Source organism: Palaemon carinicauda, chromosome 8, assembly GCF_036898095.1.
Source record: "Palaemon carinicauda isolate YSFRI2023 chromosome 8, ASM3689809v2, whole genome shotgun sequence".
In the NCBI taxonomy this organism is placed as follows: domain Eukaryota; kingdom Metazoa; phylum Arthropoda; class Malacostraca; order Decapoda; family Palaemonidae; genus Palaemon; species Palaemon carinicauda.
In genome coordinates, this window is record NC_090732.1 from 154,046,968 (window position 1) to 154,058,862 (window position 11,895).

The window sequence follows — 11,895 nt, forward strand, 5'->3', positions numbered from 1 at the left end:
TTACTCATATTCATTTTCAGTCCTATATTTCTGCTTTCTGTATTCAAAACTTCTTTCATCTTTTGCAATTCCTCTTATGATTCATTAAACACAACTATGTCATCTGTAAACCTTGATTTTTTAAGGTATTCCCCATCGATAATAATTCCTACATTTTCTCAATCTAAATTTTAATTTTTTAGATAATAACCAATAAAGGTGATAGCTTTAGCGGCGTCAATGTGTTAACTATAGGAATCTTCGTATTAATTCAGTTTCTTCAAGTTTTCGTATGTAAAGAAAACTTAAAGGAGCTGAGAAAATACGAGGATTCCTGTAGTTAACACCATTGACACTACTAAGGCCTTTAATGTAAAATGCAGTGGAGAGAAGCTGTCCCGCAGAAGCCTCATATATATATATATATATATATATATGTATATATATATATATATATATATGTGTGTGTGTGTGTGTTGTGCGTGTATATATATATATATATATATGGCTTATTTGAATATGAAAAACACGTAAAAATTTGCAAAATTTATCATTAATTGAATGCCAAGTAACAAACTACCAATTAGCTACGATGGTGAAGATGGGTTGATTTCAATTCTAAGTACAAAATACCTGAATTCGACAGGTATAAGTACAGTAGAATTGTCATTGACTTTTATCTTTCTTCGTGGCCAAGTGGGTTAGTCACTGTCTATATAAGCTTGCCGACCAGGGTTCGATTCCCGGCCTTAGCCAAGCTCTTGTCTTTGTGTGATTTCGCCTGGGGCTCTGATCCCGAGGTCGTTAAGAGAATCCAGACATTAATATATCAAAAATATATATGGCTTATTTGAATATGAAAAACACGTAAAAAATGTGCAAATTTTTCATTTTATATATATATATATATATATATATATATGCTCTGAATTTTTTATGTGCACAATGTCTTTCACAAGTGTGTACAGTGCATTAATTTATAAGTTGTACATATATATGGATCTTATTTCTTTTTTTTTTCTCTCTCAGATACACAAATATTAAATATACCTATATATAGTATGCATATGTGTATGTATGTATGCATGCATACATACACAGTATATATTCATCTACTATATAAAAATGATACTGTAATTTCACCATTTAGTTTTCCCGTAAATAGAAAAAAATAAGAGTTAATTTAAGTTCTGAACCCCTTTTAAAAAGCCATCATTGAAGCAAAATGTGAAATTGACCTATGCTTTGTATGTGTCCACTATGGGGGCATTACTAGAATCACTAAAGGTATAGACAGTAACTTTCAAGGGTTGAATCAGACGCGGCCCCTTCTTCTTCTCTTTAATTTCCTCTCCGAAAACCACAAACTTTACAAACAATAACATTTAAAATCATCAGAGAAAATAACGTTCACCGATCTCAAATAAACTAAGAATAATGTCTTATAATTTGTGTATACTATTTAGCAATTAATTAAGGATCAAATCATTAAATTATATAGAAATAAATACAAGAGACTGTGAGCGAAATAATTTTGGAACGCCCACTTAGAAAACTACTAAAAGAAAACGGTTAACAGCAAATTACTAAAGGCATGACTAAATAGAAGACTAAGTTTGCACAACATGATATTAATATTTGACATTATGTGTCCATTGCAGGAGGGGCGGTGAGTGCCGCTGGGGAGGAGGCCATCCGTTCGCTCTTGGCCTCCCTCAGGGAGTCCATGAAGGCTGATGGTGGTGGAGGGTGGTGGTGGGGGAGGAAACAAGGCCGGCGTCACCCCCCTGGACCCTCTGGCTCTGGAGACCCAAGTCATCACCCACCATCACCCAGCCCTCAACATCACCGTCAGACTCACAGGAATGGGGCTCACGGTAAAGTGCCGCTTCGATTAGATTTGTGCCATAGATGCATTTGCATGCACGCGGGCAATCACACAGACTCGGATTCAGACTCGCTCTTGCACACGTAAACGCAAACATAAAAAGAATAACACAAACCCACACTTAGGCAAATTCAGACGAATTCACACTCTTGCCTGCAAAGAGTTATGCAAATTCATTACCATTCGCGGACGATCATACGCTAACTTACACTAGTGCACACGTTCACAACGAAGTTGAAGGGCCCGTGGGAACTTGGAACCACGCACTAACAAAGCTTTATTCATTTGCCTGCTTTGCAGATCATTAAAAACTGACGTCACGACTGCCATCACTACTGATGCCATCTAGGTATGAAACTAACGCGCATACTCGTGTAAACAACCCAATGCTATCTAAAGAAGTAATTCTTATAGCGAATAACATTAAACAAGCATTACGCAAACGTGGGGATAATCATACAGCCATGTACATAAAACAGTACTGACACTGGAAATGTCTGCACATGCGTGAATCTCTCTCTCTCTCTCTCTCTCTCTCTCTCTCTCTCTCTCTCCACATACTGCACTTATAAATACGGACGACAAACGTTCCATATGTAGATGATCCATTTGCAAATGACGGAGGCACAGCGTGTAACTGAATTTATTCCATAAACATTCATTTATTACCTTTTTACAAATTCTACTTGTTTACATTAATGTTATGGATTGCTGGCATTCTGTAAACCTTTTCGAGTTAATAGTAAACTTATACAAAAGTGAATATGAGTCTTTCAGTCGAGAAATATGCCAAGCACCATTTTAAAAAGTGTCAGAAATCGCGATTGAAAATTGCCAATTTTCAAATTATTTATATTATTACTATTATTATCATTATTATTATCATTATTATCAATATAATAATAATAATGATAATTATTATTATTATTATTATTATTATTATTATTATTATTATTATTATTATTATTATTATTATTATTCAATCACGATTTCTGACACTTTTTAAAAATGGCGCTTGGCATGTTTCTCGACTGAAAGACTCCTATGTGTTTAAGTTATTCTGAAGTGCTTTGCGAAGTCTATTTACAGTTTAATTGTTATCTTTATGAATAAGAACTACTTTACATGCATTGTTTTGTTCATTGTTTGTGTTGTTATAGTCAATATTGTTGGTCTTGCCTGCAATATCACGATGCTTCTCTAGGCATTCTGATTCAGTGGATCTTGTTTAAGCAATGGAACATTCTAGCCGTCCATCGCAGGGAAAAGAGAGAGAGAGAGAGAGAGAGAGAGAGAGAGAGAGAGAGAGGGGGGGGGGGCGGTTTGAATGTAAAGACAAATCTGTACTATCAGAGAGAGAGAGAGAGAGAGAGAGAGAGAGAGAGAGAATAAATGTAAAGAAAAATCTATAGAGGGAGTGCGTGTATAGCAAAAAAACGAGAGAGAGAGAGAGAGAGAGAGAGAGAGAGAGGTTTGAATGTAAAGACATCTGTACTATGAGAGAGAGAGAGAGAGAGAGAGAGAGAGGTTTGAATGTAAAGACATCTGTACTATGAGAGAGAGAGAGAGAGAGAGAGAGAGAGAGAGGTTTGAATGTAAAGACATCTGTACTATGAGAGAGAGAGAGAGAGAGAGAGAGAGAGAGGTTTGAATGTAAAGACATCTGTACTATGAGAGAGAGAGAGAGAGAGAGAGAGAGAGAGAGAGGTTTGAATGTAAAGACATCTGTACTATGAGAGAGAGAGAGAGAGAGAGAGAGAGAGAGGTTTGAATGTAAAGACATCTGTACTATGATAGAGAGAGAGAGAGAGAGAGAGAGAGAGAGAGGTTGGTTTGAATGTAAAGACATCTGTACTATGAGAGAGAGAGAGAGAGAGAGAGAGAGAGAGAGAGACTTTTTAAAGTTCTAGCCCCACTGCGCATACAGTATTGAGGTGTCTCCAATGATGGGCTCTTTATATGTGAGTCTCTCTCTCGTCGCTTACGGGAAACTGCTTTTAGGAATATGAAGGTTTAAGAGTATTAAAATCATACAATTAAAGGGATATATCAGATGACCCATGAGACGGGGAAGGAAGTTGTTAGATATTATGAATGTCGAATGTACAGGAATTGTATCTTTTTATATTTCGTATTTCCATGTACAGTATGAATAAATATCACACCTTTGAAGGAATTTGCATTTTTCTGAACCGTACAAATAAGAGTCCTTTAATAGGACCATGGTTCGTATTCGTGTAGGATCTAATGTGAAGTCGAATATTCCTCTTTTATGCAAATGTGTATTTTGCATTTGTGGCAAAGTATGCTACCGTATGTTGACACGGAATATCATACATTATTATGTATTATGAAAAACGCACTTTAGAACGATCGATTTATTACTCAACCTGAAAGACCGACCTAAGATTTCAGAGATCCGAAAAAAAGTACATTTCAATATTGAGAGTTTATAAAAGAACGGCCAGCTTCTGATAGCCGGCTTCGGAGGCAAACCACGGCACAACGCCCCTTCCACTATGTCTTTGGTCGTAACGGACGCTTAACTTTAATTTTTATTCCCATTTGGGTCCATGCGTGATACAGGTATTTTAAGTTGTAGCTTCCATTAGCCTTTCTGTCATCGTTTTGTAGGTCATTTAAACAATTCATGAGGGTCCTGGTATTTCAGATCATGAGTAACTTTTGTTATTGAGAGAGAGAGAGAGAGAGAGAGAGAGAGAGAGTGGGTGGGGGGAGGGCGTGAATGGGTGCGAGATCTTGCTTAGGATGTTGGTTACCTCGTGGTAAATATAGACACAAAAATGGTGAACTTACAAAATGATACTCTCTATGAGCCTTGCTTACTTGCTCTCTCTCTCTCTCTCTCTCTCTCTCTCTCTGTCATGCAGTGGAAATTGAAGTCTGTCTGGGGATTTTGTTATTTTCTATTTTTGAATGACAAAAAAAATGGCGAAACTAATTTGTGTTGATAGATAATGAACCGGGATGTTTGATTGGTTTGGGAAGGACAATTAGATTTTACCCCACTGGTTAGCAAAGCTTTTTGGATCTATTCCTATTTTGGAAGGGATGAGGGTTTGTATAGTTAGGAAAATTACAAATTAATCAGAATTTCGATATATTTTACGCCTGATAACATGTGGAAATATATTAATTATGTAGGCAAAACCCGCTCTCTCTCTCTCTCTCTCTCTCTCTCTCTCTCTCTCTCTCTCTCTCTTATTGCACGTCATAAGTACACACACACATATACACGCACGCACACACACACACACACACACATATATATATATATATATATTCATATATATACATATAGATATATATGTATATATAAATATGTATATATATATATGTATATATATATATATATATATGTGTGTGTGTGTGTGTGTGTGTGTGTATGTTTATTCTCTGAAAGCTTGTGAAAGTTAATATTGAGAATTTAAAGAAGCAGTTACAACGTTGAAATATGGAGACAGGAAATCGATTGGATTGCATATAAGAAGCTGCAAGTGGAACTGATTTAGTAGTCGGACATGTATAATAGCCCCACATGCACCCCTCCTCCATGATCCTTCTAAACAAATTTTTTTTATAGACTTTTATCTACATTTGAATATTATGAGATTTCTTCTAAAAAGTTCCATAGCAAAAATTAGGCTCAGGGCCATTTTTTAAGTTTACCCTAATTGACTTTAAACCAAATTTTTTGCAAAGAAAGGTATAGACGTCCATCTATTTTTTTTTTTTTTTTTTTTTTGCGCATGAATCAAACTATAAATGTAGTAGGTGATATGTGTATATTAACTGATAGCTTATAAACTCATATTTTTAATGATACCAAATATAGACTAGTTGGACTAATCCATATCAGCAAATCACGCAATGAAATAGCAGTTATCAATTCACGAAAATGCACATTTTAAAGAAATGTGTGAAGTGCTCCCTCTAAAAGTTAAGTTTTAGTAGTATATATCTACTCATATTTAAATGTTGTAGTATTAGAATGAACAATTAATATCCACAATTTTGATATATGTACCATGGAAATGTAACAAATCTGACTCGATATATAAAGCCATAAAGACATATACTGTGTTTTAGTAATCGTTAATTCTCCCAATCTGTGCGTTGAAATGTCAACAGGTAATATAATTTTTTTTTTTTCACAGTGCAAAACTAGATATGTAAGGGCAATATTTATTTCTTTAGACACATAAATATCTCTCGGTAATCACACTTAGTTATCCACTTGTAATTCATATCCATCGACAGAATGCATGAGAGAATAAACCTTCTACTTCTGCCTCTACCAAGTCATCTTCATCTAAATTTTCTTTAATCTGATCTGACAAAGTTCGTGCTTCATTATGTCTTCCAGCTAAGCAGGTAGGGTAGCTCCACCACACCAAAGAGGTTCAAGACACTGTTGCCCTCTCAATCAACCATGCTTCAAGGGTGATGGAATGTCTGTTATGTGATCTTTTCACTGGGCTACTCTCTTTGACATGCTTGAGGTGGGGCACTAAAGTGTTTTGACACTTACTTTACTTTAAGGGCTGCTTATCTGGTCCTGTAAAGCAGGGGAATCCTACTCTCTGCAGGGACCTCCACGGTCGTTTTATGATATTCATTCGGGAGCATTTAGTATTTCACGATGCGTATTGTTCGCTTCCTATTCGCTCATCACTGTCAAAACACTCGCCGAATATTAAAATCTTTAGTTTCCTCTTGAAAGCCTTAATATCTTCAATTATTCGGATGTCTCGTGAGAGCCTATTGTATAGTATCGCGGCCTCATATTTAAAAGGCTCTAGACCTTACAGTAGACATATATCTTGGTTTTGATAGTTTGAAACCATCTGTGACTATTCTCGTGTCAGGACGATTTGTTGGTTGTACAATATGGAGCAATTCTCTTAAGATATTTTGGAAGACTGGTTCTAATAACTTGGTGGGTTATTGTACATATTTCAAATACTATTCCCGCTTTAATCGGCAGCCAATGTAGATCAATTAGTATAGGGGTGATCCTTTCTCTAGGTGAGACACCTTTTATCAGTCTTGCCCCTCTGCTTATTAGGATTTGTAATTTCTTAAGTTGTACTTTTGGTACATTGTAGTAGATGAAGTTACAGTAGTCAGTTCTGGTAATCACACAGCTTTATCACAAGTTTGTTTACGGAACATTCATCCAGGTACTTTTTTTTATAAAAACAATATTTCTTAGATGGTAACCAGCAGTTTTACCACATTAGTTATTTGGGCATTGAGACAAGTGCTGTCAATAAACACGCCTAGATCACGAACTTTACCAGATATCGGCACTGAGTCATTATTTATATTTATTTGAATCTCACCCAAGCTTCTCAGTGTTTCTCTTTCCCACCACTATAAACTTAGTTTTGTTTTCATTTAATTCTAGTTGTTTAATTATCTTCCATTCTCAAACACTATCAAGGCTTCGGTTTAGAGTTTTAGTAGTGTCGTCTATATCATTTATGAAGAAGTAAAATTTTGTGTCATCCGCAAATAATTTGAACTTCACACCATGCCTTTGTAGGATTTTCGATAGATGCAGAATAAGATTGGGCCATGTACACCCCCTGGAGTGGTAACTTCGAATAGTCAACTTTTTAAGAGTTATTTATTTTCTTGTCTACCCCCAACCATTTTTTGCAACATGACAGTCCTCACTTTGCTCACACTCGACACTCTTTGGTAACCATACAGTAAACAAGTGAAATGATCTAGTTCATGAATCAGATCTTGATCCACTGTCCTCTGTGAACTTGAATTTGTTGGCATAGTAGAGAAAGACAAGGAATACATCTGGGTCTGGACTTCGAATGACAACCCTGGAGAACTCTTGTTTCTGAGCATAGGCAATACACGGGACTGTTCTTGTATCAGTTTCCTCCCAGTTTGACTTCAAGTCCATAGGTCGATGATTGCTGCTCCTTTCAGCAAAAGTTTTTCGCTAACACCTCTGCATCTCACCTCTTGAGTCTTCACAGAATTCTCAAAATACATGTCTATTGAGAGTAATAGGTCTCTCTGGGGTAGTTCTAGTATTTTCAAGCAATTATTCCGGAGAGTATCCGGCACATCTTTGAGTGTGTGTAAATGAGCATCTCCATCATCTATGAAAAATCTCATCATGAGGAAGGTTTGGTGCACACTGGACATCCTTTGTAAGGTAGTTCATCATCTTAGGCTTGTCTGTTTAGACATGTAGCTGTCAGGAGTACCAAGAGCATATGGAACTATTGATGAGGAGTATGTCATCAAATCTTCAAGACTTATGGGATGTTCAAGAGGTTGCGACTTCACAAGCAGTCGAAAGGGTATGTCTTCTTGTTCACTGTACTGGATTGTCTTTCCCTGACTTGATGTCATACTTGCGTTCTTGTTCATGTGTTCCATTATTGAAAGTTTAGCATTTGGGATTCTCTCATAGAAATCGTGTTTCCTCCCACTGCCGTTGTTCAGTGATGAACTTTCTTTTGGCTGTCTACCCTATGCTTTCAGGACATATGACATCTCCTGATTTCCTGGGTTACTAGAGGACCCGACAACAAGACGTACTGACATTCTCTATCATCTATTTTGAATTGATTGAAGAAACCGTTGACACATCAACTATTCACTTGACGGCAGACTCACTATGTCGAATTTCAGGTGACGAACATTCACAATGATTTCTGGAACCTTCTAAACCATCAGATAGATCACATATATCTAGTTTCACTTTGAAAAACTTTGCTCGCTCTGACACTGTGTAAATCCAGTGTTGATGAGCACCGTAGTTTGTGAGAAGACCAGTTATTCCAACAGGATTGGAACCTGATTTTGATTTATAGAAGTGCATGAATGTTTCCGCCATCGTTTTATCAGTTGCACAGAAATTTCTAGGTATTAAGGATCTTGCCACTGATACTGGCCATTGTCGAAACAAATGCAATCCACCAGGATGACTGACATCAACATTTGTAAGAAAGGTATCAAACCGTGTAAAAAATCAATTATATTTCTGTTCTCCATAAGAGAAAAAGGGCTCTGTCATGTTTGCCATCCACTTATGAAACTGTGAAAAGTTGTTGGTCTTCAATGCATATAACAACAGGGAGACTTTGCGAGCATGATCCAAGGAGGACAACCAGAAAACTACAGTTTTTCCAAGGTGACAATTGCAGTCTTTCTCTTGAAACTCTTCATAAGCTGCCATAAGGAGTATGATAGATTGGACTTAACACAGATGAAAAGTTTTATGCTTTGCAACATTTGATGAGGGCATCCAGCTTTGAGGGGTCTATGGATTCTAGCAGGGATCGAAAAGAAGACACTCCATACGTTCACCTACCTCTTTGTTACACCAAAAAGATTTGATGTAGCTTTTACCAGAGGGGACACTTTTAAAGCAACCACTAGTTTTTCAGGTTTGCTCCGATCAGAATCTTTGATCTGCCATCTTGTGCTCTATCATTCTCAGATATCTTATGAGTGTGTGAAATGATCCAATCAGAATTATGTGTTCCTGAAACCCTCAGGGTTATCTCAAATAATGGGCATTACTTGCATTGTGACTCCAAAGTTGAATGTTGTAGTATTGTGCTGTTGACCAACTTCCTTTGTAGTTTTGCTTGATTGAATCAAAATTTCTTTCCTTGCTTTGTATTCTGCTATTGGTTCAACTATCATTGAATAGTAGTTAATTGTTATAATTGTCCTTGGGGCAGTTCCTGTTGATGTAAACCCAGAAAATGCTAATCAATTTGTTTTCTTCCACTGCTTATGCTTCATCAGTTTCAAAACAAAATACTTCACCAGAGTGACTTTATCAGCAGCTATGTATCCTGTTGGCTCTGTATGTTTGAATATTCATGCAAGGTCCTCTTTTCTTGACAAGGAACTCTGACAGTGAATCATACCCACATGTTCTGTTTCACTGAGGAGATATTAGATGACATGGAAGATAGATTTGGTAGAGCTGAAGGAGAGGTATGTGATCCTATTCTATCTCCAGGTTCAGTTTTTACATTCTGCAACATAATGCCACCAGCTGTGCTGCACATTGATTTTACATGAACACTAGACAGTGTTAGATTGAATTTTTCCCATTCTGAATGGAAGAGGATTTTTTAGGATTACATGTTGAGAAGGGTAGAGGAATTTCCCAATGATATCAAAATTTCTGCCTCTAACTCTGGTCTAAAAGTGTTGTTTTCACAGTGACCAAGTCGGTCAAGTATGCTAATTAAGTGGCTATTTCTGAACACATGTCTTAAAGTCACGAATAACAAGATATGTTTGGTTAGTTTCCATTCTTTCTTTGTAATAATTCAACAGATATCTTGAGTGATTGAAAAGGGTATACAGAAAAGCATACTTCAAGTCTGTCTCTGACAAGAGAAGACTTAAGAAACGCTGAAGCACTGAGGAAATAGTGTGTTCATCTATTTCTAAGTCGTTGGGATCAGAATGACACTTTTTGTCCCTTTTATCAGTGCTGGTGAGTTCTGATAATGGCACTGTGCAAAACGAGAGCTACATCTTCCACGGAGTCTTTTGAGGCAAGAAGATAGGTTTTTCTCACTCTGGAAATCAAATAGAAAAGGAAAGAACTCATGCTTAAGTTGACCTTTGTGAACGACACGTTTGTTGTTGTCGTTTTGTGTTTTTGTTATCTTGTCGCAGTTTCTCAGAATGATAGTGCGGGTTTTAGTACTCAGTGCGGTGAATTTCATTGATATACATCAAATGTAGGTAGGACAGCTGTATGACATTACCTTGGTGCACAACAGAGGCCTGGACAAAGTCAGTGACTTTATAGAAGTCATTCGAATGTGCTGCCTCAAACCCATCTTGATTATCAATAGTTTCCCGATGACCACTGTTTCACAGATTGGGCTCAGCCATGTACTTTTTATAGCAATGTGGATGGAATCTTGCCTCTTGTGCAAATAATTCTTGACCCTATATACGTATGAGAAGCGCCTTTTTTTTTTTTTTTTTTTTTTTTTTTTTTTTTTTTTTTTTTTTTTTTTTTTTTTTTTTTTTGCAGAATATGCAGTCCCCATGTAAGATGTGATGGTCTAATCCAAGAGAGGATTGTCTCAAAGAATAAGGCATAAAGGGAGTGTTGTGTTCAGTACTGTCAGAGTCAGTAAGAAGTTTGTAAAGATAGTTTACAAAACATTTGTAACAATTGCGGGGATGGCCCTGACACAGTTCCAGCTTCTGGTGGCTGTTTCATTCTGTCTCTTATACTGGAATTTTTTTTAAATTTTGTTTCAGGGTCCTCAAGATCTTTAACCCTTGTCATTTTACCAGGATCACTGGATTACGTGTTCTTGTATTTTTAGTGCCTGTAGCATCCAAATAATGTCTAAATACCACCAACAGTGATGCTGGAGCTTGCAATCACTGATACTTGAATACATGCAACATGCAAATGAAAGGGAGCAAATTAGTCTCATTGCCCAAATTGATGTTTGCTAGAACACAGTACATGTCTTTATCATTTCATATAAAGAGTCAGAATTGTTACATTTTCATGGTTCATATGTAACAATTATGAAAATTGATTGTTAATTGTAGCAATATAACATTGAAGTATAATGAGTAGGCTAGATATACATTGCACTAAAATAACTTTTAGAGGAACCACTTTAGATATTTCTTAAATTTGAGCATTTGTGTGATTTAATCACTGCTCTTATGTTGGATGAGTTTCTGATATGGATTGGTCCATCATGTATATATTTGGTATAATTGCAAAGAGTAGTTTATAAGCTATTGTTTGATTTACACAAATCTTTACTTTGTTTATAGTTTGCTCCATAATGAACACAAAATAGATGTATGTCCTTTACTTTTCTCGGGTCTTAAAGTCAACTGGGGTATACTTTTAAAATTGGCCAGAGACCCATTTTTGCTATATAAATTTTCATGGACTTATATAATATTCAAACATATTTAAAACATCAAAGATCAGAGTCTTTGGGTCATAAGGGCGTACA

The 11,895-nt window shown here is 36.4% G+C and overlaps 1 protein-coding gene across 2 annotated transcripts in view; it reads left to right on the top strand.

Moving 5' to 3' along the window:
• LOC137646037 (uncharacterized) overlaps positions 1-11,895 on the top strand; it is an 86,122-nt gene that overhangs the window by 55,808 nt on the left and 18,419 nt on the right. For both annotated transcript variants that reach the window (XM_068379177.1, XM_068379176.1), the window contains exon 2: positions 1,641-1,856. In XM_068379177.1, the coding sequence (XP_068235278.1) occupies positions 1,716-1,856 (141 nt within the window). In that variant the 5' untranslated portion in view covers positions 1,641-1,715. The remainder of the gene's footprint in view (positions 1-1,640; positions 1,857-11,895) is intronic.